Genomic DNA, 27,765 nt, shown 5'->3' on the forward strand with positions numbered 1-27,765 from the left:
ATGATATTGGTGGATGTGCAGGTGAAACTTTGACGGATGTGGAAGGCTCCTTTGGGGCCTTGGATGGAGGTGAGGAAGGAGGTGTGGGCGCAGGTTTTGCAATTCCTGCGGTGGCAGGGGAAGGTGCCAGGACGGGAGGGTGGGTTGTTGGAGGGCGTGGACCTGACCAGGTAGTCACGAATGGAATGGTTTTCGCGGAAGGCGGAAAGGGGTGGGGAGGGAAATATATCCCTGATGGTGCGGTCCGTTTGGGGATGGCAGAAATGTCGTTGGATGATTTGGTTTATGCGAAGGTTGGTAGAGTGGAAGGTGAGCACCAGGGGGGTTCTGTCTTTGTTATGGTTGGAGGGGTGGGGTCTGAGGGCAAAGGTACAGGATGTGGACGAGGTGCATTGGAGGGCATCTTTAACCACGAGGGAAGGGAAATTGCGGTCTCTAAAGAAGGAGGCCATCTGGTGTGTTCTGTGGTGGAACTGGTCCTTTTGGGAGCAGATATGGCAGAGACGGAGGAATTGGAAATACGGGATGGCATTTTTGCAAGAGGTAGGGTGGGAAGAGGTGTAATCCAGGTAGCTGTGAGAGTCGGTGGGTTTGTAAAAAATGTCAGTGTCAAGTCGGTCGTCATTAATGGAGATGGAGAGGTCCAGGAAGGGGAAGGAGGTGTCAGAGATGGTCCAGGTAAATTTAAGGTCAGGGTGGAATGTGTTGGTGAACTTGATAAATTGCTCAACCTCCTCGGGGGAGCACGAGGTGGCGCCAATGCAGTCATCAATGTAGCGGAGGAAGAGGTGGGGAGTAGTGCCGGTGTAACTACGGAAGATGGACTGTTCTATGTAGCCAAAGAGACAGGCATAGCCGAGGCCCATATGGGTGCCCATGGCTACCCCTTTGGTCTGGAGGAAGTGGGAAGATTCCAAGTAGAAATTGTTAAGGGTGAGGACAAGTCCCATCCAAACGAACGAGAGTGTTGGTGGAGGGGTACTGTTGGGGACGTCGGAAGAGGAAGAAATGGAGGGCTTGGAGGCCTTGGTCATGGCGGATGGAGGTGTAGAGGGATTGGTATCGATGGTGAAGATGAGGCGTTCAGCCAGGGTGGTCAGGCTTGTGGATCTTGGCAAGGAGGTAGAACATGATGTGATGAGGTTCTGTATGGGCATGGATTTGATGGTTTGGTGATGGGGGGGTGGGGGTCATGGTCGAGGGGTCGGTAGGAGGAGGTGTCTTTGAGTTGGCGTCTGGCTTCAGTGGTGTAGAGGTCAGTGCGCCAGACTACCATTGCACCCTCTTTATCTGCTGACTTGATGGTGAGGACGGGATTGGAGCAGAGAGAATGGAGGGCTGCACTTTGTGAGGGTGAGAGGTTGGAGGGGGGAGGTGGGTAGACAGGTTGAGGTGGTTAATGTCCCGGCGGCAGTTGGAAATGAAGAGGTCGAGGGCAGGTAATAGGCCAGCGCGGGGTGTCCATGTGGATGGAGTGTGTTGGTGGCGGGCGAAGGGGTCCTCGGAAGGTGGCCAGGAGTCCTGATTGTAAAAGTAAGCACGGAGGCGGCGGAAGAAGTATTTGACGTCACAACGTGTATTGAATTCATTGGTGCATGGAGGGGGATGAAGGTGAGTCCTTTGCGGAGGACTGATCGTTTGTCCTCAGTGAGGGGGAGGTTTGGAGGGATGGTGAAAACTCGGCACAGATGGGAGCTAGGACCTGGGGTAGGTGTGGAGCTGGGAGTCGGGGCAGAGCCTGTAACTGGAGTGGGTGTGGTGGTGGGGGGAAATGGGGGTGTATCTACTCTGTCTATCCTTTAAGTATTTTGTATATTTCAATTAGATCAACTCTCATTCTTCAAAATCCTACAGCAAACAGGCCTAGTTTGTCCAATCATTGTCCACAGGACAGATCCGTAATCCCAGTAAAAAGTCTGGTAAACCTTCACAGCACCCCTCTTTGGCAATATCTTTGTTCCTAAGAAACGAAGATCAAAACTGTACATATTACCTATAGAGTCATACAGCATGGAAACAGACCCTTTGGTCCAACCAATCCAGACAGACTACGTTCCCAACCCAAACTAGTCCCACTTGTGTGTGTTTGGCCCATATCTCTCCAAACTTTTCTTGTACATGAACTTATCCCAACGTCTTTTACATGTTGTGACTTTACCTGCATCCACCACTTTCGCTGGCAAAATTCACATACAACCAACCCGGTGTGGAAAAATTGCCCCCCAGGTCATTTTTTATTTCTTTCTCCTCTCGCCTGAAAAACATGCCCCCTAGTTTTGAATTTCCCCTAACCAAGGGAAAAGTCCTTTGCTATTCATCTTATCTATGTCCCTCATGATTTTATAATTGTTTCCAAGGTAAGCCCTCGACATGGACTTTTTTTAAGTGCCTTTTTAGACTGTGGTCTTTTTATACACACCATTTAATTGGTACCACATGCACAACATTCATTTCCTCCAACATCATCTGCAAGATACCCTGCAGAAATTCACAATGGCTTCTTAGACAGCACTTTCCAAACCAATGACCATCTGGAACATCAAGGTCAGCAGATACACAAAAACAACAGTACCTTCCAGTTTCCCTACAAAGGGAATACTTCACCATTCCTTCAGTGTCACTGGGTCAAAATACTGGAACTCCCTCACTAACAACTTTATGGGTCTACCAACATTAAATGCGCTGCAGCAGTTCAAAGTGGCAGTTCACTAAAGGGCAATTAGGGATGGACAATAAATTCTGGCCCAATAAAGTCAACACCCCATGAATGAATAAATTAAGGAAAAGAAACAAATTTTATGAAATTAACAGTGAAGAAAGAATGTTTCCAATACTTGTTTCCATCGATTCCAAACTGATTATGTTTCAATACTCCACAAACATGATATCATGACAGCCTTGAACATTTATCAACTACAACTGCATGTAACATGAGAATCTTTGTCACTATCTTACCTTTGATTTCACAGGTAAGACCTTTTTATCCACACCTTCAGGGTTAAGTGGTACAACACAGGAATCTTCTACATCACTCTCACTGTTGTCATTCTTGGATTCTTCCACATCAGCAGACTCAGACTTCTTTGGAACTATGAAGAGTCACCACACAGTCAGCACTATGAACACGCTGAGGAAATCAAAGGTGACATACCAAAAGAACCAACAGTTCTTTTGAAAAAGAAGAACACTCAAACAAAAAGTCACAGGCAACATGACATTTAGTATGAAACTAAGGCACATTAGCACATGATAGAAATACAGAAAAGAACACAGGAATTGGATAAATTATAAACAGTCAATGCAGATTAAAGATACTCCATTTTATTTTTAAATTGCAAGTCACATCATAACAAGACTGAGAAATATAAAATTACTGCATAACAAAACTAACAACATCCATTATGATCCAGATGTTTAAACAACTAAAAGCTTTGAGCCTCATTTCAACAGTACAATCACAGGAAAGTGAACTTGGACTTGTGACTCTCTACAGTACAATACAGCCCAGGGACAAGCCCTTTGGCCCACCAAGTCCTTATTTAGACTCACTACTTATTGTCCACACAAGGTTTCTATCCCTCAGATCGCCTCCCGTTCATGTGTCTAATCAAAATACGCCTTAAACGTTGCTACCAAGGTTGCTTCGACCACCCTGTGTGCGAATATTTTTCCTTACATTTCTCCCCTAAACCTTCCCCCCTCTAGCCATGAATCTCTGCCCTTTTGTAGTTGGCCATTCCACTGAGAAAAAGCTTCTGACCATCCATCCTATTTGTGCTTTCCAATGAAAACAATACAAGTTTATCCAATGCCTCCTCATAACCAAAACCATCCAGACCAGGCAACATCCTGATAACCCTTCTCTTAGCCCTCAGCAAAGCAACCACATCCTTCTGGTAGTGTGGCGACCAGAACGACACACAATATTTCAAATGTGGTCTAATTCAAGTTTTATGCAGTTGTAACTTAACTTGCCAACTTTTACATTCGATGCCCGGCTGATAAATGCCAGCATGCTGTATGCCTTCTTGACCACCTTAGCTGAGGAGCAAGTGAGGACTGCAGATGTTGGAGATCAGAGCTGAAAATGTGTTGCTGGAAAAGCGCAGCAGGTCAGGCAGCATCCAAAGAACAGGCCTGACCTGCTGCGCTTTTCCAGCAACACATTTTCAGCTCTGACCACCTTAGTTGCCTGTTTTGCCACTTTAAGGTATCTGTGAACCTGTACGCCCAGATCCCTCTGTATGTTGCTGTTCCTGAGGGTTTTGCTATTTATTGTATAATTCGTACCTGAATTTGATCTTCCAAAACGTATTAACGCATTTAAACTATATCTGCCATTTCTCTGCCCAAATCTGTATTTTAAATCCTGCTGTATCTTTTGACAATGCTCCTCACTATCTGCAACTCTGTCAATTTTGGTGTCATCCGTGAACTTAGTAATCAGACCATCTACATTTCCCTCCAGATCACTTATATATATATTACAATCAGAGGTCCCAGCACTGATTCCTGTGGAACACCACTGGTTACTGACCTCCATTCCGAAAAGCACTCTTTCACTGCTACTTTGTTTTCTCTGATCGCAACGAAGATAAGAAATCAGAACCTTAATATCAACTGACAACTTTGAGGACTAATACTCATAAAACTTCTGCTACACTAGTCTAACTACATAAGGCCTGCTCACTTGTACATCCTAGCCAGTTCACTCAGTTGTGTTACTGCGTGCCTCATTAGAAAAATCTACCAGTGAATAAATCTGCTGACTGCATTTGCTGTACCCTCATAGTCAGGATTAAATTAAAGTTGAATGATGAAATAAAGTCAGTGTCTACTGAACAACCTAATTTTGGTGATCATCCATGTCATCCTGCACAATTTTAGATGAAATAAAATTCATATATTGAAGTCAATGCTCTAGCAACTTCTAGAATGTTGAGATATTTATCATTTGAACTTGAGGGACCATATATTTGTTAAAAATGTTCAAGTTTAAAGCAAATACAAATGAAGGTATTGCCAGTAGGTTGGTTGCTTTCTCCTTTTTGAAGGAATCAAATTTGCTTCCAAAACTTGCTTCAAGTTTCTTTTCTGCATATTTTAAGATTTGAATGTTTCATAGATATAAATAACAAACAGGATACATAATAGCGCATGTACACATTTTATTTGCATCATGTGTGCACTTAACCCAAGTCTTTTTTATCAGTGCAGATATTGTTCTACCACCTTCTGAGAGACAGAAATAATTTTTGCATACCTCTCATCCTTCTCCTTTCACGGATGATTTTCTGGGTAATCTTCTTCCACCGAGGCAAGGAACTTAGTAGTTTCAGCTTAGACATTATAGAAATGTCATTACTAACAGCAGGCCGCAGCTCATTGAACAAAAATCTCAGACGTTCAATTACTGGTGCACACACTTCTTTATATGAACGCCCTTGCTCTTGGTGAGTCTAAGATTTAGAAGGGAAAAAAAAAATTAGTTGGTTTGCAACAAATAAATTGCAAAGAAAATGACACTTTAAAAATAGCATCTACAATAGAAAAGACACTGTTTACACGTATACAAAATATATCATTCACCTTTATTAAAGAACACTTGGCCTGATATACCACTCGACAAACATCACCCACTGACTTAGGCAGGACTCTGAGCTTCCCTTGATCCACTCCCAAGGCATTTTGGTTGATGACAGATAAAGCTGCATGGCCTGTATACAGTTTACACAGGGAAAAAAAAAATGCACACGTTAGATTTAAGCCAGACATTGAACTGATATTCCAAGAGAAGATTTTGTTTAGTGCCTGTGACAGCATATTGCTGAGATCAGTAACTTCAGACTCACAGAGGAGTGTGTCATTCCTCTATACAGCATTCTCTTAAAGAATCAAATAAAATCAAAAATATGGCAGATGCGCATAATCTGAAACAAATAGAGAATGCTTGATAAACTCAACATGTCTGGTAGCATATGTGGAGAGAGAAACAGAATTAACATTTCAAGTCTCATACACTCTTCAATGTTCTGAATTTGAAACATTAACTGTGTTTCTCTCTCCAGAAAAACTGCCACATGTGCTGAGTTTCTCCAAAATTCTCAGTGTTGGTGTCTTAAAGAATCAATCCAGTTCATCAGCAGTCTGTCTCTTATGAAGTATGTATCATTCAAGTTAGACTCATTGCACAATAATCAAATAGCCCAAATCTAGCCTTAAACATCAAATTCCTAGGAGTAACGGTAACCAACCACCTGTCCTTGACTGACTATGTAAATGTGACAGTCAAGAAGGCACAACAATGAGGAACTAAATGTGGAGCTAAAAATACTTACCAATGACACAGACAACAGAACAATAGTGAAGAATGCACAAGGGAAAAGAATAATGGACACAGTACAAATCAGTGAGAATATTAGCAGCAGAGGGTAAGTCATGAATTCAAAAACTACTTCAATAATTTATTAGCAACATAGACTGACAACATGGGAAGAAAATTAGAACATTAAATCTAAAAAGATTCTTGGTATCTGCAAAAGCAATTCTGAAATTAGCTTTTGAGGCTTATCAAAAATTCAGAATACGCAAGTCCATTTATTAAAACTAATACTACTTTGAATACTTAAGATTTAGCGAAGTGTCCAACCTAAATCCTGGTGCTTCAGTAGACAGCACAAGAGTAACCGCCCTACGTCTTCCACAGGATGCTCAGGAGGGAAAGTGATTGGTGTTGTCAGATGACACTGCTTGCAATAGCGCTCTATTTGGCACAAGAAATCCTGCCAATAGAACATAAGTAAGTCAATATAAACAAAATAATACTGGAACTGCAATATTTTAAAAAAAAAATGCTTAAAGGAGGAACAGACAATTTCACTACCAATTATTTTCAAATTCTGCAAAGCCATTTAAAGAAAATAAAAATCTACTCAACATCACTTCTCTGTATATTTTAGTTTAGCAAACAAGTTTAGATTATACAACGATTTTTAAAAGTGTAAAATTGAAATTTCAACTTCTATATTGTAACTATGATGATTGGATTCTCATTAAAAAGGCCTGGTTGAACACTTTATTTACATGAATAAGCACTTCAGTAACAGATGAATAAAGACATGTAACATTATGCATTCAAATGCTTGTAGCCTTTATGGAAAGTCAGAATACTCAGCTCAGGATTAAGCAGGACACCTTATAGCAGTATCTGTCCTTTAGGATAAGTAGTTCAAGCTTGATCAATGACCCAGTGGATAACCACTCAATCATTTCATTGTATTGACAGTTGAAAAGTATTAAAGGTAAAAACAATGACTGCAGATGCTGGAAACCAGATTCTGGATCAGTGGTGCTGGAAGAGCACAGCAATTCAGGCAGCATCGTCCTCGGATGCTGCCTGAATTGCTGTGCTCTTCCAGCACCACTGATCCAGAAGTTGAAAAGTATTAACAACTTGCAAAAGTCAAGAAAAAAAGTATCCATCTCCAACACATCAGATGGTAATTGGATGTCTTCTTGTTAAAATAAAAGTGCCAAGTATGCAAATACACCAGCAAACAGGGTTCCCCAGCTTGTTTGCTCTCAAGACAACAGCTAGGTTGACTGGGCTACGTTAACCAAATAGATGATGGTCAATTCCCTAGATACATGCAAGCCTATTATCAGCACAAGATCAACAAATCATCTGTATATTCAAGGAAGGGAGGTCTGTAAATGAGACCTAAAGTTGGTTGGGATCACAGTTAATGCATGGGAATTCCTAAAAACAAGTAGCCAGGAAGTGGGAGCATGCGAAAAGCAGAGGACAAAAGGAATGACCCGACTGCAGAAAAAAGAATCTGCTGAAAGAAAACAACGTAAGTCAACATCGGGATGATGTTATTCATCATTGCCATTTGTGGAAGGTACTGCCACTCTCAAAATGCTCCCTACAGATACAACTGACAATGCTAAATCCAGAAGTGACACCACCCTGAGCACCGTCCATCATCACGGGTGGATGCCATCACAATCAACACAGATGAGGCTTTGGTACAATACTGTGCTGTACTGCTCACAAGGTCACTACGAGTCAAGCTCTCTTTTACATGTAACAAGACAGCAGCAAGAACTGCAAATGCTGAAAGAAGCTTCAGAAAAAGATGAGAGCAAAGGAAAGGGAGTTTCTCATGGGCTGAAATTCAGAAAGACATAAATTATTCTGCCAATGTTAAATAATGGATGTGAAGAAATATAGAACGTCCATAAATGTGTCATGCAACTGAAATGATATACTGAATAAACCTAGATTGCTGTGAAGTTTTTCATCTTTTAAAATCGGTTGCAGGTTTCAGTTCATTAATATGTAAATTCCAGAGCTTGTTTTAAGTCACATTCTCAAGATAACTAAAGGCTTTATTTTAAAAAAGTGACATCTCAGCTCAGACAACGTAAAGTGGCCTAGCAGAGGCTGATAGCCAAGTTCGGTAACCATGAGGATGACTTCAACCAGGATCTTGGGCTCATGTCACACGACAGTGACCCCACAACACTATATTATATACACACACACACACACACACACACACACACTTATACTCCATCACACTCTCTCACACACTTTACCACGCTTGTACACATGCACACGCACACACACAAGTGAATTTGTATTTGCAGAATTATATTTGCAGCTACATTCTATTTTGCTCAAAAAATGCACAATCTGCAGGCAGTCAATGCAAGCAGTCAATCCATGTATTATTTCGTAAATTTCACTTTAGAAATAGAACTAGTCTGACTCAAGATTGGGATACAGACAGACTCTAACCTCACCCCTTTAATGCATTTTCTGAGTTGAGACGTCACTTCTTTTTTATAAAACCTTAAATTATCTCAAGAATGTGACTTAAGAAATTCTAGGATTTTCAGATTAACGAACAGAAACCTGCAAAGGTGAAAGATTTAACAACAATCTAAGTTTGTTCAACATATCATTTCAGTTGCATGACACAGTAATCTTTTGCTATAAATTCTGCGTCTCACGATCCTGCTCCACAACCACCTGATGAAGGAACAGTGCTCCAAAAGCTAATGCTTCCAAATAAACCGGTTGAACTATAACCTGGTGTTGTGTAATTTTTAACTTTGTCCACCACAGTCCAACAACAGCTCCTCCATATCGCTGAATATGTGAAGATAGCTATAGCAGATACAAGTTCATAACAGTATCCACATGTTTCTATGAATTTCTATTGACACAATAGCTTCCATTTGGTATACTTACCCAGCTACGAACAAAGTCTGCGTGGATTTGACTGGAACAGTGTAGGCAAACCACAGTTGAACACACACTTACAATCATCTTAGATAAAAATTCCTGATCTTTTCCTCCAGTTCTAAAGTCAACTTGCCAAAGCAAAATACATCCTCATTCAAGGTAAGTATGATGTATTGCTATCAGTTGCACTTCTGTTCAGCACACATGAACACTACATGCAGAATTTCAAGCACACTGACATCACAACTGCAATGAGCAGCCTTAAATTAAAGCTTGATTCAGGTCAGTTTCTCAGTGATTTTAAATGCAGATTAAATAAGCTCAAATTCAGTCAACTGCTTTGGCACACAAAGTCTGTGGTCGACAGTTAATGAAACGATTGATTGGTCTGTATCTCCCAGCCAACCATAGCTTTGCAAATTTGCACCGCAGCCGCCTTCTGTCCAAATAAGAATTCCTGCAAATTTGCGTAAAAAATTTAAATGCTATAACACAAAATCCAGAATAACTATTTTAGGTCTCAGATAAAAGCAGCAACAAGCAATGTTTCACTTTACCTGTGAGAACCTGTTTGTTTGAAACACGTACCTTTACGTTGTAGTCTTGAATGTTGTTGTCTGCAATGGCCTGCAGGAATGGTTGAGTGTGATCACCTTGCGTCAAATTCCGCACATAAAGTTTGGTCTTGTCTGGAGTGGTAGTGGAGCTGCAATGATCTTCATCTTTCTCCTCATTATAGCTGTAATGAATCTGGCTGGTCTGCAAGCCACCAGAGAAAAGGGAAGATTGCAGCCATTCTGTTAAATATAGAAGTTGCGTTAATTTTACAAACAAGTGTGACTATTTGGATATTACTAAAATACCTTAATAAGATTCAAGATTCCTTTTCAAGTGGCAATGCCAGATTAACTTGGTGAGTGTTAATTCTCTTTCAACCTTCAAGAACAAGAACTAAAATCATCATTGACAGTCATCTCTTTTTGCAAGCCTCAATTTCACATACCACACTCTTCAATTAAGATGATGGCAATCACAGATACTGCAAGCACACCCAATCAATGCAGCTCCACACTTAGCGGGAGACGTTACTTAAACAAGGCACACAACACTCTTATATGTCAATTGATATAGGGTCTCCAACTCGTTCCTTTTCCAGTTAAGCACAAATAGGACTGTCAGTCATTCAAATAAGCAAAAAGTACAGTATAAAGTATGCACTGAAATACAAACTGTTAAAATAAACCCAGCCTCAAACAAAAAAAGCTAAAACCTTGAATTGCTAAGCTTGGACAATTCAGAATCTGAGCAAATCTCTCAGCAAAGGAGATGTTAACAATAACTGGATTAAATTGTTTTCAATACCTTTGATTTAAAACACTGGCAAAAGTATTACATAAATAAGGATTTTTGTAAATTATGTTGTCATTATACTAACTGGCACATTCGACCTCTAGAGATGACAAAGGAGTACTCATTCCCAAATATGATGCATGTAATCCTAGGAGGAGACCAAGATTCCTTTCTGTGTCTATCAGAGGTGAAGACAAACTGCCAAGGTCTGGTGTGGTTACAACTTCCTGATCTGGCTATAATGGAAAGACAAGGAAAGAGAAATTAAAAGGCAATTTTTTAGAATGCAAAAAATGTTAGTCTGATGTAAAACCAAGAACTGCAGATGCTGGAGATAGAGAACCAACAAAAAGAAAAGCTGCTAGGAAAACTGAGCATGTCTGGCAGTATCAATGGAGGGAAAGCAGAGAGTTAATATTTCAAGTCCTGTGATCCTTCTGAAGCACTCCAAATGTCTTCTCTCCACAGATGCTGCCAGACTTGTTGGGTTTCTTCAGCAATTTCTGTTTTGGCTTGAATTAGTCCAATGCACGTGGAAATCACTTGTTGTTTGAGAAAATTAAGCATAAGGTGTAATTTTTATTTTAAAAAGTAGTACTTTAATCAGAAATCAAAGGCAAATAACCCATTCATTAAACACAATGGTACAGATCTCAGCACAGATTTATGAAATACTTCAGTACCTCCATATATTGGCCAACACAAAATGCTTGCATCGACTCTCTGGTGTCTTCAAACTGAAGGGCGGCTTCCAATGCAACCACTGGGTCTTCGCCAGCAAACTGAGCTGAAAGCAAAAATACCATGCTATCATCACCATTTGAAACAAAGAAGCAGTCTACCAGCAAGCATTCTAAAGCTTGTTTTTTTTTCCCCCGGAGGAAAGCCTTTTTAGTGGGGAATTGGTTGTACTCTACTTATTTTGTCAGTTTCTTCACGATTGGGATCAAATAAACAACTTGTATCTTAACCACACGAAATAAACACACATTTTGAGCACTTCTTCCCCTTCAAGGGTTCAGTCTCAAAAACAGATCACCTTTAATCACAAGCTCCCTCATTACCTACTTGACCATAAATGCTATTGAACACATCAGTAAAGGTGAAGCCGACACAAGGTGGGCCAAGATACATAGCATGAAAATGCATGGAATCCTCCATGACTCAACAATACAAAGAATGAACGGTGGCAGACAGATCTCACTACATGGGTTCAGGATTCCTATACTTACATGCCCAAAAGCAGGCAAGTAATTTGGTCGCCATGTAAATTAAACTGTACCTGTCCCAGGTAAAAACGAAAAGAAAAAAAATGTCAATAGCGGTACACTTGCAAAAGTGGCCATAAATTTTAGTGTAGTTAATTTATGAGTCATAGAGATGTACAGCACGGAAACAGACCTTTTGGTCCAACTTGTCCATGCCAACCAGATATCCCAACCCAATCTAGTCCCACCTGCTACCACCTAGCCCATATCCCTCCAAACCCTTCCTTACACTTTTTTTTAAAAAGAATAAGATGAAGGCATTAAAGAAGCTGTAAAAAACACAACTGCACAAATAGAATGCGTTAGAACACTCTTCTGTCACAACTTGGATTAAGTGATGGAAGAATTATTCCTTTTCTTTCATGACCAATGTCACAAATGCCAGAACTGAAATGAATTTATGGGATTATACCTCACATTGCTCACAAAAGAGCAGTACAACTACTGTCAATATTGGCTAAGCACTCACTCACCCGAACTTAACAAAATCATCCTGAAATAGTAGCGCTCCTCAGCTTTTGGTGCCCAAAACCTCCCCTGTGCAATCAATATCCCAGTCAGGCACATAAGAAAATTAATTTTCTCTTTGCCTTTTGACAACCTTTGGACATTTAGCAGCACAAACATTGCATCCTGGATAAAATTAGATTAGATTAGATTAGATTAGATTACAGTGTGGAAACAGGCCCTTCGGCCCAACAAGTCCACACCGCCCCGCCGAAGCGAAACCCACCCATCCCCCTACATTTACCCCTTACCTAACACTACGGGTAACCCAACCAGACCCTACTATCCTATATTTACCCCTGACTAATGCACCTAACCTACACGTCCCTGAACGCTATAGGCAATTTAGCACAGCCAATTCACCTAACCTGCATATCTTTGAATTGTGGGAGGAAACCCACACAGACACAGGACAAATGTGCAAACTCCATATAGACAGTAGCACAAATTTGGAGGTTTCTTATTAATTGTCAACGGTATCACAAACAAGCACTCTGATCGGGCTTAACCTTTGCACACCATTATACAAAGAGCATTGCATACTCAAAGTCAAAATAACGTTCCTGTAAGCTAAACAGAATTTTGACAATCTCTACTAATTCCCTATTGAATATGGTTATAGACAGACACGAGTCATAATGCTATGCTACTTGCAGTCATGCACACAAGGTAGATTGCTTAGTGATAGCTATGATCTAGCCCATGGCCCTAGGAAAACAGGCAGATCAAGTGGAAAATGTTAGAGTGGGGGAGCATTTGAGAAATAGTGATCATAGTATTATGGTTCAATATTAAGTTGGAAAAGAATAAAAATTAGTCAAGGATTAAGAAGCAGACTGAAAAAGGACAGATGTTGGGAGTCTAAAAGTTGAACTGGAGCAGTTTAATTGGAAATGCATTTTGGTAATTAAAACAGTGGATGAAAAATGGGAGATTTTCAAAATACAGATACATAGGAAGCAAGCTAGACCAAAGGGTCTGTTGCTGTGCTGTATGACTCAGCTAGGTACATATCCATGAGAAATAAATATGGGCTATTCAAAGCTAGAGTACTCCAGATGAATAAGGACATGAATGAGAAAATGGAAGAGAAGAAAGGCATATGATGTTTTTTGTAAATTCATTCATTCTTGTAATGAGGGTGTTGCTGGCCATTTATTATCCCATCCTTAATTGCCCAGATGGCAGTTAAGATTCAACCACACTGCTGTTGGTCTGGAATTACATATAGACCAGACTAATATTAGGATGGCAGTTTCCTTCCCTAAAGGACATGAGTGAACCAGATGGGCTTTCCCAACAATCAGCAATGGATTCATGGTCATCATTAGACTTTTAATTCCAGATATTTATTGAATTCAAATTCCATCATCTGCCATGACAGGATTCAAATCTGGGTCACCAGACATGACCTGGGTTTCTGGATTAACAGTCCGATGATAATACTAGGCCATTGCCTCCCTGAGGATAGTGTATATTCATGTATGCACTGGAATAATGACAGCAATAGAAATCAGGAAACATATCTCAAATGCAGGAGAAAGGCTGAGACTACAATAAGAAATGCTAAGAGGAAACATGAGGAAAGGATAGCAGGGTGTGCTAAAACAAATAGTAAAATGCTCTTCAAACATAATAATAGGAAAAAACAATTAGTGAAAGATATAGTGGAGTCCCTAAGGAACAAGCGGGATAAGCTGCCCACTGAAGCAAGAGGTATGGCAGAGGCACTAAATACCTTCTGTCTTTACCAAATTAGAAAATAGTGAGTGGCCTATTTGAAAATGGGGATGTTCAGTGATAAAGCAGTATACTGGGAGATAAAGAAGAGGTGCTAAAAAGGCTGGAAGCACTCCAGGTAAAGTAGTCACCGGGCCTAGGTGAGTACCAGATTGCTCAAAGAGGTAAAGAAGCAAATTGTGAAATAGTTGACAGAAATTTTCCAGACCTATCTAAACACAGGATTGTTCCTAGGGGTGGAGGATTGCAAATATGACATGATTGTTTAAAAAAAGCAACAAAGGGTAACCCACGAAATGCAGGCCAGTCAGCCTGACATCAATAATGGGAAAATTATGAAGGACATAATACAGGATAAGGCAAATATACACATATTTTCTCTAAGTTAATACTTGACAGTCAACATGGCTTTGTCAAGGGCAGGTCATGTCTGATGAATCTGACCAAGTTCTTTGAAGAGGAGACACAAGTAGTGGATGAGGGCAGCCCTGTGGATGTTTTACATTTGGACTTTCAGAAATCATTTGATATGGTGCCACATGGCAAGTTGGTCAGCAAATTAGAAATGATTGAGACCAGTAGGTCCTCAGCAGAATGGATTAGAAATTGGCTAAAAGATAGGAGACAGAAGTTAGGAATAGATGGGCAATTCTCAGACTGGGGACAAGTTGAAAATGGTGTTCCGCAGAAATCTGTGTTGGGACCCTTGCTTTTTCTTATTTATATAAACGATCTGAAAATAGGTGTAGAGAACAAATCTGTAAATTTGCAGATGATACCAAGTTGGGGAGTATAGTGAATTGCGAACTAGGTGACTTCAGAGGGACACTGTCAAGTTAACAAAATGGGCAGACACCTGGCAGATGAATTTCAATGAGGAGAAGTGCGAGGCCATGCATCTTGGCAGAAGAAACACAGAGGGACAATATAGGCTCAATGGTACAACCTTGAGGTGAGTACAGGAGCAGAGGGACCTCAAGGTACATGTGTATAATTTTCTGAAGGTGGCCAGGCAAGTTGAAACAGTTAAGTCAGCTTATAGGGTACGAGGATTTATGAATGGAGGAATGGAGTTTAAAAGAAGGTGATGCTACACCTCTACACATTATTGGTCAGACCACATTTGGAGTATAGTGCTCAGTTTTGAGGACCTTATTTAAAGGGTCTTGAAGCCCTTGACAGTGCACAAGCCCTGAGATTTTAGATACAAGGAAAGATTAGATAACTCGGACTTATTCTCTTTAGAGCAGAGAAAACTAAGAGGTGATTTTATTGACTTGTTCAAAGTTATGAACAATTTTGACAGGGTAAAGAAGGCTATTCTGTTTCCACAAGTTAGTATGTCAGTAACTAGGGATCACAATTCCAAAGGCTGTCAGCTAGATAGCTAGGACTGAGATGAGGAGAAACTGCTTTACTCAGTTGTTCCAATTTAGAATGTATTGCCTGAGAGTGTTGGAGGTGGATTTCATAGTTGGTTTCAAAAGAAAGATGAACATATATTTGAAAGTTGAACATATCCAGCCCTATTTCTGTAACCCTAGAGGGCTACAGAAATAGGGCTGGAGAATAGGATTAGCTGTACAGCACTTTCATAAGTCAGCACACCATGATGGGTGAAATGGCCTTCTTCTGAACTGTAAATTCTATGACATTTTCAGTTGGGTTGAAGACATGTTGGTAAGGCAAAGTAGAGCATAATGAACTGACGTTAATGCACAACAATGTTGGGGGAAATTGGGCCCTCTGGTGCATGTAAGCAAATATAAATTTTTTTTACTGCTTGGCTGAGGAAGCAGTTGTAGTTTGATGACAATATGTACAGTCAATTTAATGGTTTCAACTGATGAAGTGTGGACAGTTAAGATCCTACCAAAGACGGATCTCTCGGGACAGAAGCTCAGATGGTCTGACTTGGATGGCCACAATCACAATTGGAAATGTTTCTCATGTTCTATTTTTGGAATAGTGGACATATCTTTCTTGGCCCCTCCTCAGGTGGCTGAGACTTGTCCAGAATCTAGTATTCTCTTGGGTCAGTAACCAGGCTTAGTTAGTAACAGTTGCAGCCAGCCAAGTAGTATACCATTATGAAGGAGGGGCTGTCTTCAGTTAACTTGACAGGTGCGCTCCAGTAGGATCCGAGAGATTTAGAACAAGTCCATGACAGTTTTCTTTTGAGATTCCATGTCAATGGAAGCCCTGTCAGCCAGTGGCATACTTTGAAGGCAATGATTTCCCAACAGATATTAGGAGGTTCAAGCAGTATTGGCACATGAAGCCACTCAAGCCACGTTGTTCTTCTTAATGGTCAGGAAAAATAATCATAACTTCCCAAGCATGGATATCTATCACATTTGGGTAGCAGCTGAGCCAGGTCAAGGATTACTACTTCACCATTTGCAATACACAATGGATCGGATCAGTTGTGTAACATCAATTAGGATCCTATATTTTGAGCACAAATCAATAGCTAACTTGTTTAGAAGTAAAAGTCCAGGAGAAGGAGCACTTGTTTGTTCAATGTATATTCCAAGTTACAGTAAAATAAATCTATAAAAGCCTTGATTGATTTCAATAAAGTTAGGTTTCTTTTCAATAGCAAAATATACACTGGGGTCTAGAAACTGTATAGCTCATATTTCTGCAATAGTGACAGCACTCAAGGTTTGTGTTTCATGGTACTTGTTGGGAGACATTAGCCAGGAAGAAAGAGATGGGGATTGTGTGCTGCAGTATGGCTGAGTTAAGTCAGAGTCAACCACCTCATTGCATTCACTAATCAGTTAAAATTCCTTTTGAAATATGATAAATTAATCTCACCAAGAATGCTGCTCCCACTCAAAGATTGCGTCTGGAAATCTTTGATGTCATACACTTTTGCATCAATTACAGTCCAAAAGCCACCATCTTTATTATGGTTCTCAAGATCAGCTTTTCGAATTAGGGTAACCTCCTCATTGTTCCGTGAGCTCTGATTTGTGAAGAATGAGCCTGTAAAGCCACACAAAATGATTTTTTTAAAATTAAGATCAAGGCTACACTTTCCAGTTAAGTGACAGACTTGAAATTAACTCCAGTTGAAGTTTTCTTCTATGTAACAACATAATGTGATTAAAAAAGACAGCCATGTGACTGATCTCAGCTGGCACTCAGAGCAACTCACCTCTACCGACTTCCCACCCTTTCCTAATGGCTTGGCAGATCTGTATTCGTCTGTTGTCTAGTTCCCCTTTCAACGCCATGATTGCATGGTGAAGGCAGATTCACTCAGGCAGTACTTGTTGTGTGAAAACCTTGTATCCTCATATCATCTCTGGGTCTTTTCTTAACCACTTTCAATTATTTCTAAGGCAAATTTGCAAATTATTTCATGCAAACTATCAGTAAATTGACTTACCCATTATTCCAGGCCATGCTAAATCATCATTATCATCCCTCTCTTTGCCAGGTGCGAGTTGGTTAAACCTGTCTAAATGTTCTAGCAATCCAGCCAGCAGAGGAATAGCCCCAGCCTCCTGCATTAGTCCAGCATTTTTAGTGAGAAGCAGGACAACACAAACCACCAGTTCAGGAAGCAGAACTCCTGCAACAAATCAAAAACAGAATAAACATTATAACCAAACCACAACTGTACATATACATATCCACCAACTCATTCGCCAAAGGTGAAATCCTGTAATTAGCAAGAAATTACATCGGTTAAAATTAAACACAGACGGCATTTAAAGCGTTTTTTCCCCCCTCACCAACCTTAAACATTTTCTTACAATTAGAAATCAAAGTTAAAAATAAAAGGGCAGAAAACAACACCAAAACATCAGATTTTCAGAACATCAGACAATGTCTTGATTTTTATTGGGTATAGTTATCACAAAGCATTTTTGACTGCTCAGTCAGAATTAAAAATCTGAACTGATGGACAGTTAACCATAAAATAGTAAAGGTATTTGTGAGTGTAAACTCAGCACTACAAAAAAAATACTTAAGTGGATCTATTCAGAGAGAAAGAGAACCAGTAGAAAAATCTGGCATCTGAATAACTGAAAACAATGGCTTAAAATGATATTTACTGAATATGCAAGACCAGGCCGAGAAGTTACTGACAATCAATTCAACTAATACAATGGTACAAATCTCTGACACGGGTTTTGAGCAACATTGCTGCTTTGTCTAATTGCAAAAGAGATCATTCAAGATTGAGCCCTTTGCATCAATTCATTGAAAAAGTTGTTTCAAACTTCTGCAGTTTGGTTAAAAATGAAAAGTTAAGTGAAATACTTAAAGTATTGAAACTGCACTTCCACAGAATGAAAAACTGGCTAATGCACAGGTGGCCATTCAGTATGTCATGTCCGCTTTCTCCAAAAAAAAAACTGTTGTTACTCATATTCCCTGCTCTGCATATTCTCTCTCTTCACATAAGTATCCAATTCTCTTTTGAAAGCCCTGATGGTATGTGCCTCACCATGCACTCAGGCAGTGCTTTTTCAAGTTCAAACCACTTGGTGCAAACATTTTTGGTATTCTGCCGTTGGTTCTTTTGCAAATCACCTTATATAGACACCCATTCACCAATGGGAACATATTTGAGCTAAATTTTCATGGAGTTGAGGGACTGCAGGCACCCTTAAAACCAGCAGGTGGAGCCCATCTACAGAAATCTCATTCCCATTCCAACAGTTCCCATTTTAATCAGTTAGGGAAAGGAGGCAGAACTTGAAGTGTCTGTCAGGGAAAGCCAATCTCCACCTGGACAATGCGGAGATCTGATTGTCACTCCAGAAATAATTTCAACAAGCAGTGTTCTCCAGGCCTTCTGTTGAACTGTCAAACTCTTATAACATGTTTGAAATCCTTTCAAATACTTAATCCCCTACATAAACATTATACTCCTAGCGTAGGTTTAAGGTGGGAGGGGAAAGATTTAAAAAGGAACTGTGGGGTAATCTTTTTCTTTTAAATGCAGAGGATGATGCATGTACAGAACAAGCTATCAGAGGAAGTGGTGAAGGTCGGTACAATTACAACATTTAAAAGCCATCCGGATGCATATATGAATAGGAAGGATTTAGAGGGATATGTCCAAATGCTGGCAAATGGGACTAGGTCAGCTTGGGATGTCTGGTTGGTGCAGATGAGTTGACCGAAGGATTTGCTTCCGTGCAGTATGACTCTATGACACTTTGTCACATATAAACAAGAAATCAATGTATCAAATAGGGTTTTTATCATGAAGTATTCTTCTTATATAGTGAAGACACAAAGAACCTCAGTTTATTTTTCTCAGCATATCTCCAGAGATCTACATGCAATAAATAGTGAGAGAGATATCTTGGAAGGTATACGTTTTGGCATGAGTTGACGCTGTTTTAACTGTCTCCCCTCATAGTTTCTCCCAAAATGCAAAATTTCACAATTCTCTGCATTGAATTTTGTCCCACCTCACCAGCCTGTTCTCCAGTCTATCACTATCCTTCTTGGTATTTACTATACTTCCAAGTTTTGTGCCATGTGCAAGTTTTGGCCTCTATACTGTACACCTGCAAATTAGTATTTTTAGCTTGTGTTACATGTTCCAGCAGCATTTATTCTTCCCTCACTTCAGAAGAATCTGGAAAGCATAGTGTGGCAGCCATATCAGTCCCTGTACACAACCTAATGAGGCAGTCTTACTCTACAAAAACACAGAAGAAAAATACAGTCTTGCCAAAAGTAGCAAGTCGTGGCAGAAAATCTGAATAAATTACGGAATAGCCCAAATGCAGCAAGAAAGTGAGGATAAGTAATGCCAAGGCATCCCTGTCCACACCAACTCTCATATGTCCTAATAAAAAAATGTAAGATGGACCTCTTTCTTCACTAGGATTGATCAATATAACTGCAGCTTTTTAGTTTATTTCACATATACACACAGAACAGCAAATGACCACAGGTTTCATTAATAGACAATAGACAATAGGTGCAGGAGTAGGCCATTCAGCCCTTCGAGCCTGTACCGCCATTCAATATAATCATGGCTGATCATTCCTAATCAGTATCCTGTTCCTGCCTTATCTCCATAACCCTTGATTCCACTATCTTTGAGAGTTCTATCCAACTCTTTCTTAAATGAATCCAGAGAGTGGGCCTCCACTGTCCTCTGGGGCAGAGCATTCCACACAGCCACCACTCTCTGGGTGAAGAAGTTTCTCCTGAGCTCTGTCCTAAATGGTCTACCCCGTATATATAAAAAAAGGCACTAGTCACTGACACTGACAATTGGGACATGGTAACTGATGACTGTGACGCTAAAGCCTGACAGTCTGAAGGGACACTGATAGAGCCAGGGCAAAACAAAGCTTAGTCAGCAGGGTAGAGGAAGTGATGTTTCGGTCAAAAGCCCTTCACCAGGAGGGTTCCTGATGAAGGGCTTTTGCCCAAAACATTGATTCTCCTGCTCCTCGGATACTGCCTGATCTGTTGCGCTTTTCCAGCACCACACTCTCGACTCTGATCTCCACCATCTGCAGACCTTACTTTCTCCCGGCAGGATAGAGGGCCCAAAGAGAACAGGGATCAACAAACCTTGCATCTTTTCAGCCCACTGCCTTCGTTTGCAGCAAATGCACAGAAACTATGAAAGTGGGGTTCTTGAACCATGCTCATGTCACAATCCAACTTTTTTTTAATTCAGAAGGATGCCAAGGCTAAGTCATTTATACTGCCATCAGAGTTTTACTTTCAGATTGTTTTTTAAACATTACTCTCATTCTTTGAATTTTAGACATAAATCATTGAATTACTGATCCATAACACTATCCTCCTGGCTCAGAAGTTGAGATACTATCACTCCACCACATTTCAACATCATGGTAGTTATTTTGTTCAAATGTTATGCGACACATACAGTAAATCAAGAAAAAATGCTGGAAAATCTGACAGGTTGTGGAGTAACTATACATAAATGACAAAACTGTACAATTGCATTCATCAGAAGCATGGAGAAAAGATGCATCCAAAACCACATCACTACACATGTGTTACCTGTCAAATCGCCCTCAAGAATACGAGACACCTCTGCAAAATGCCTGTAACTGGTTGAAGCAATGCTGGTTGCCACTGGCAGAATGTCCCCTATGTGCGTACACAGAAGGGCAATGTACTTTTTAAGCAACGAACCTACTCCCAAAAGCTCAGGACCTGCAAAAGCATGGAATGCTAATTACTGTCTAGGCTAATAACTGTCAAAGAATAACCATTAAAACGCAAAAAAGAAAAAAACCAAACACTCTTATAAAAAGAGAGCATAAAGTTTACTAACTTCAAATTAATCTAAAACATTTCATAATTTAAAGTAATGTCTATCATTTGTAACTATTCAACTATGGTACAGAATTCTATAGCATTCTCCTTGATTCAACAGAGTTTAGAAAACTACCATCACCTTCTTCAAACTAAATTAGACTTGAATCATTACTGCTTTAATGCAAATTCAATACCAATTGAATAGTGATTTTCAATCAAGATAATTGACCCAGAAGCTAGCTTTGCATCACATTAATTGATTAGCTGAACTGAGGAGGAAAGACGTTTATTAGAAGTTTACTCACTGTATCCATTGGTCTCATAACTGAAATTTACACCTGGGTAAAGTTTGCTGATTAACAGACGCTGAAATCGCAGCAACAGATCCAAAGAAGCTGACCTCTCCGGATTGAAGTGCTCATGGTCCAAAGAAGAAGAAATGTGCCGTGTGACATCTTTCAATTTAGCAATGCTCTGTGATGCAATGTTTCTTTAAAAATAAAAGATAAATAGTTTTTTTTTTTAATTACACTGTTTTCTTTTTCCCCTTCCTTTTTTTACATTCCAATATTGTTTCTTCATGTTTACTTTCTAAGATGCCTACTGCTGGCTGGATACTAGATGTTTTCCATCATCTTACCAACAGATACCATTCATACACAGGGTTGGGATTCACACAAAGTATCGCAGCTAAGCCCAATTCTTAATGTACTTGATAAACCTGTGGGAAGCATTTAATGTGGTTGATTACACGATCTCCCATAATTGTTTCACTCCCATTCAAGTGGGACCTAGTTCCATTCTGATCTACTTAACTGTGCCAAACAAACATTTACAATGGCTACACTTCCTGCTGCGGCACCATGATTAGTGTCCCCCAAGGATACATCCTTGAAACACCACTGTTTCCCACACTCACTTCACCTTACAAAGGAGCAATGCTCCAAAAGCCTGTGATTTCAAATAAACCTGTTGGACTATAAACATGTGACTTCTGACTATGTCCACCCCAGTCCAATACCAGTACCTTCACATCATCACAACTGTTTCTGATCTATATACCATCACTCAACAACATCTGAAAGCACAGTGTTAGGTTTCATAGGAATCTAGACAGCGGCCAACTCTAGCTTATTTCTATTCTTCTCAACTCCTCCTATCCATCTATCAGCCAACACTGAGATGTTACTTGACCTGGAATCAATTCAAAATTTCTCAACATCTTTTCAAATTGGGAGAAGTATAGGAATATGATCTAAGCCTCTTGGACCACATTTGAGCTTATATAGCTCTGCACAGCGAGCAAAACAATGAAAAGACGAAACAGAATTTTACCAGTACCTTAATAACTGCTGTACAAGTTGAACAAGTGGTAAGCTCTGTTTCCCAGAAGACTCATATATGCCAGTATTAATGAGATCCTTATCCAATGGTGTTCTGCTCCGATGGAGTGTTGAAGCATTGGCTTCTTGTTCATCTATCTCCTTCTCTTTTTGGGCTTCCTTCTTTGCTTCTATGTCCTAAAACAAAATTATTCAGAAGAACACAGGAATTGCAAATTTGCTGCTCATTGTCAATCATCAAGAGAAACCCATCTGTTTGAAATGTATCCGTCAATTTACCACAATGTCAAATATCTAAACTAAAAATACAATGTTGGACATATTCAGCAGATCAGATAGCATTTGTAGAGCGAGAAACAAAGTTAACATTTTAGGTCTGGGCTATCAACCTGAAACATTAATTTTGTTTCTCTTGCTTCCAACTATGCCAGACTGTTGTTTTCTACTTGAATTTACAGTTAACTTGATGTTTTCTCAGAATTATTCAGTAAATAAGAGGCTCTTTGGCCCAATGAGTTTGCACTGACAAAAGCAACACGAGTCCCACTTTCCAGCATTTACCCCATAGCCTCGAATATTAGAATATATCAAGTGCTCATTCAAAAACATTTAAAGGTTGTGAGGTTTCACACCATTATCCTTCCAAGCAGTGCATTCAAAATTCCCACTCCATCAGGTTGAATTTTCTTTTCCTCAAATCCCCTTTAAACTCCTGCCTTTCACTTTAAGGTTATGCTCCATTGTTTTCACATTTCCATTAGGGTCAACAGCTGCTTTCTATTCACCTTGTCCATTCTCCTCAATCGTACCCCTTTTAGATGGCTAGAAGAAAATATTTACATATATTCCATAGAAATAATCTGAACTTCAATCTCCCATCTACACTTGGTTCATATTCCACTCCCAATTACTCCACAGACTGCAATGAGACTCCAACCCCAAAACTCATCAAGGCTAACCATAACACTTTAGCTGTATCAAAACACCTTTGACTGTTATGTCCACTCCAACACAGACAGCAAAATTCTCTTAAAATCCTAGCTCCCAAAACAAGGTACATTTAAGTTTCTTCACAAGATCACTCCATGTGTACAACAACTATGATCAAAATACCATTTTGCCTTCTCAATTGCTTACCATACTTGCATGTTAACTCTTTTGTTTCATGTACACGGACACCAAACTCTCTCTTAACACTCATGTTTCTCAGTCTCTTACCATTTAAAAGCATTCTGCTTTTCTGCCAAAATGAATAATGTCACGCTTCTCCCCACTATGTGTCATCTTCAATGCTCTCGCTCATTCACTTAACCATCCTATATCAGCTTGCAGTTTCCACACCTTCCTTGCAACTTACTTTCCCACTAAAATTAACAAATTTTGAGTTAGTAATATACACTGTAAAGGGCTGAGAAACCAGTACTAATCCTTGCAGCATTTCACAACAGCCTGCCAACCTGGAAAAGACCACTCCTTCCTATTAAAATACTGAAAAAAATCATTTACTACAGCAAATTTAGACAGTTACATGATTAACAGCAATCATGAGGTATAGGTGGAAGAATAATCAAACTGAAGTAAGAGACAGAATAAAGAGAGATAAGTGATTAGTGTTGAACAAAAGCAAAGTTGAAGGGGAAAACATGGTAAAGTTAGTTTCGCAACAAAAGCAATCCAAAAGAAATGGACTAAACACACGATGGAGAAAAATTATGTAATGATTAAAAGGTCATCACTAATTCTACTGTTTGGTTATGTTAATCCATCTTTTAATCAGTTCCATGACAAGTTTCAAATTGAAAAACAAAAACAAAGCTCTTGTCCTGTGGATTTTTAAAAATGCATAAATGGAATATGAGCTTACTGGCAAGGCTAACACCTCACAGCGCCAGAGATCCGGGTTCAATTCCCGCCTCAGGTGACTGACTGTGGAGTTTGCACGTTCTCCCAGTGTCTGCGTGGGTTTCCTCCGGGTGCTCCGGTTTCCTCCCACAGTCCAAAGATGTGCAGGTTAGGTGAATTGGCCATGCTAAATTGCCCGTAGTGTTAGGTAAGGGGTAAATGTAGGGGTATGGGTGGGTTGCGCTTCGGCGGGGCGGTGTGGGCTTGTTGGGCCGAAGGGCCTGTTTCCACACCGTAAGTAATCTAATCGAATCTAATCGAATCTAATCGAATCTAATCGAATCTAATCGAATCTAATGTTCAGCCCAACTGATAAACCACCTACCCGATTACAACTGCTGAGCCATTTCAGAGGAGCACTTAAAAGTCAACCACATTGCTGTGGGTATGGAGTCACATAAGCAAAATTGGGTCAGCATGGCAGATATCATCCCTTAAAAGAGCATTGATGCGCCAGACGGGTTTTCTGGCAATCATGGTCGCCACTACTGATGCTAGATTGACTTAATTGTTCGAGCTTAAATTCCATCACATGAGGATTTGAATTCTTGCCTCCTTTTATGAGTCAATGGGTCTCTGAATTCTATGTAAGTAACAATGTCAATGCAAACGTACACCCTAAATCAGAAAACAAATGAAACTACCTCTGAATAAAGAGATACTCCATACATAATGCTCATTTTTACCTGGATTTCAGCTGCAATTGCAGCGTTCAGTGCCGACTCTAAGCCTCCATCCGCCATCAAACTGCTCACCAAAAGATCAATCATAAATCGACGGCCTGGACTTACATTCATTTCATTCCCTGAAACTTAATGATCAATAAAATGAAATTAATGCTGAATATGCACAACACGTTTGCAATTTTATGTCCTTGCAGAGTGGACTTAATGGTGGTTAGATACTGGGCTTTTACGCACGGAAATGGAGTCAGGCTAAAAGAATAAATCTCAACAAAGCTCAGCACTAATTAGAAACATTATCAGTTAAGGCATATGGGTATTTATTGAATTTGGAGTTGAAAGTACATAGTTAGGGTTTCATTGTACTTCAAGACCTACTGCTTTGGAACAGATAGTTTCCCATTTTCAGGGACAACACCACGTAAGAAAAAGAATTTCCAGGCTTACCTGCATTAGGTAGCAATGCTGAAAGGGCTCTGGCTCTTTCTTCTGCTGTGGGGAGCAACACAGACCATCCACTTTGCAACACAGCCTGTGCAGATGATTGCACTGTATTCAGAACTCCAGCATTGCTGGCAAGAGTCACCACAGTCTGCTTCAAGCTATTCAACAGAACACTTCCTATGCCTAAACCAAGGCATTCTGGGTCAACTTGATGGCTAATAGCTGCATGTAGCTAGAATAGAAAATAAAAAGAAATAATATATTTAGACTTGTTCATACAAAACTTGAAATTACTGAAGAAAAGTAGGTTTATGTATCGCACTAACCAGGACAAGTGCAAGAATACCAAATTTCAAAGCATCATGACAATACCACAGAAGAAAAAGGTGCTGATTGATTGGAAAGCAGCATTTGTAAGATGACTATGTGGGTAGTATTTGCCACCAAAAAGATATGACTATCAATTCAAAAATTGTGCTGACAACAGAATTAAACAAACGTATGAACATACATGAATGAATTTTATTGCCGTTACTATATCAGCTACATTAGCTGTACATCACATGGTCGAATAAATCGAACAGCACGTTCCTTCAGTTCTTTGTAATAGGCAGAAGACAAACACTCAACCAGCTCACACTTGCAAAACATGAAACTAAACATCTGCTGTCAGATGTGATTCTGTGATTGGGCAGCACTGCTGAACAATCTTTAGTGCGCTAATAGCTACACTGACAGCCATTTTAAAGCCTAGCTGAGTTAAAAACACAGCTCATTTACCCTTGTGAGAAGTGATACACAGGGGACCTATTGTCTACAAACAAAGCAATATGTTCAAGCCTGAATTTTTTTTTAAATTAGCCAGCAGCTTAATCTAAGATCAATAAAAGAAAGTAGAAAAATAAGCTTAAAATGTGAATATAAAACTAAGTATTGCAGATGTCAGGTCAGAAATAATAACAGAAAACATTCAAGGAAGAGCCTTCAGACCGTTCCAATGGGGGATGTGTGTGTGGAGGAACTGTGCATATCCACAGAAAATAGACAGCAGTTAGAGTCAGATAAACTGAAATTGTTGAAGTGACAAAGGGAGTCAGAAGAGTCCCAAATGTAGGTGGGAAGAGACTGGTGAATGGCAGAAAACAGACAGATCAACAAGAAATAAGCTCAGTTGGACAGGATAAGGCTGAGTCAATGGATCTATCAGGACAGTTGTGTTTGTGGATTTTAGGAAGAAGGTAGAACACGGCTGTAAGTGGTTTGGTGGGGCAGGGGGAGGACAACTATAAGATGGAAAGCTGAAGAGGCAAGATTTTCAGAGGAGATGAAATCATTGTCAGGCCTCAAAATAATGGTTTAATGCTCAGCAGTGAGATCACAGTCCAAGGGAGATAGGAAGGAATTTCTGAGAACTGGCACCAAGCCTTGACAAGATCGGGGCTGGGATGTCAGATGACAACAGCACCACCCTTCCTGGCAGTTTCAATTAAAAACAAGTCAGGGTTTGACCTAAGAGAATGGAGTACAGAGAGTTCAGAGAGGGACAGATTAGTTTGGCTGGTAGGACCGGAAAAATTCAGGCAGCTAATGCTATGCCAACAGTTCTGGAAAAAAAATCAGATGAAGGGATCCAGCTCGAGAGCTGGAGTTGGAAATAGGTAAAAATGTCCATTGAACAGAAGAGGATTCCTGCCTGTATACATTTATCTCCTAACAGGACAGCCCAAGACGTCTCTCCATCGCCCTCAAATTTCAGCTCAAACAGTTCCCATCCACCACTATCATCCTCCTTCGCCTAGCTGAGCTTGTGTTCTTATTTACCATTTGTCCATTATCTCACTTTCCCAAGTCAGAGGTCTTATCTTGAGTATCCAGATGGACCCAAGATACACTCATCTTTGGTGATGTATGTAGAATACTCAGTCAGTCCAACTCAGGCCCCTCCCACAGCTCTTTCTCCAGTATATTCATGACTTTATCAGTGC

The 27,765-nt window shown here is 40.0% G+C and overlaps 1 protein-coding gene across 6 annotated transcripts in view; it reads right to left on the reverse strand.

The window, feature by feature from the left end:
• Nucleotides 1-27,765, reverse strand: part of herc2 (HECT and RLD domain containing E3 ubiquitin protein ligase 2) — a 213,929-nt gene that overhangs the window by 127,361 nt on the left and 58,803 nt on the right. For all 6 annotated transcript variants that reach the window (XM_043692293.1, XM_043692294.1, XM_043692296.1 and 3 more), the window contains exons 16-29: nucleotides 25,784-26,012; nucleotides 25,340-25,464; nucleotides 22,750-22,928; nucleotides 21,714-21,898; nucleotides 21,148-21,303; nucleotides 17,522-17,707; nucleotides 16,945-17,115; nucleotides 11,290-11,393; nucleotides 10,692-10,842; nucleotides 9,845-10,053; nucleotides 6,650-6,782; nucleotides 5,590-5,717; nucleotides 5,264-5,459; nucleotides 2,956-3,089 (exon numbers count right to left, since the gene is read on the reverse strand). In XM_043692293.1, coding sequence (XP_043548228.1) covers nucleotides 2,956-3,089; nucleotides 5,264-5,459; nucleotides 5,590-5,717; nucleotides 6,650-6,782; nucleotides 9,845-10,053; nucleotides 10,692-10,842; nucleotides 11,290-11,393; nucleotides 16,945-17,115; nucleotides 17,522-17,707; nucleotides 21,148-21,303; nucleotides 21,714-21,898; nucleotides 22,750-22,928; nucleotides 25,340-25,464; nucleotides 25,784-26,012 — 2,286 coding nt within the window. The remainder of the gene's footprint in view (nucleotides 1-2,955; nucleotides 3,090-5,263; nucleotides 5,460-5,589; nucleotides 5,718-6,649; nucleotides 6,783-9,844; nucleotides 10,054-10,691; nucleotides 10,843-11,289; nucleotides 11,394-16,944; nucleotides 17,116-17,521; nucleotides 17,708-21,147; nucleotides 21,304-21,713; nucleotides 21,899-22,749; nucleotides 22,929-25,339; nucleotides 25,465-25,783; nucleotides 26,013-27,765) is intronic.

The sequence above is a fragment of the Chiloscyllium plagiosum genome, chromosome 6 (assembly GCF_004010195.1).
Source record: "Chiloscyllium plagiosum isolate BGI_BamShark_2017 chromosome 6, ASM401019v2, whole genome shotgun sequence".
Classification (NCBI taxonomy): Eukaryota; Metazoa; Chordata; class Chondrichthyes; order Orectolobiformes; family Hemiscylliidae; genus Chiloscyllium; species Chiloscyllium plagiosum.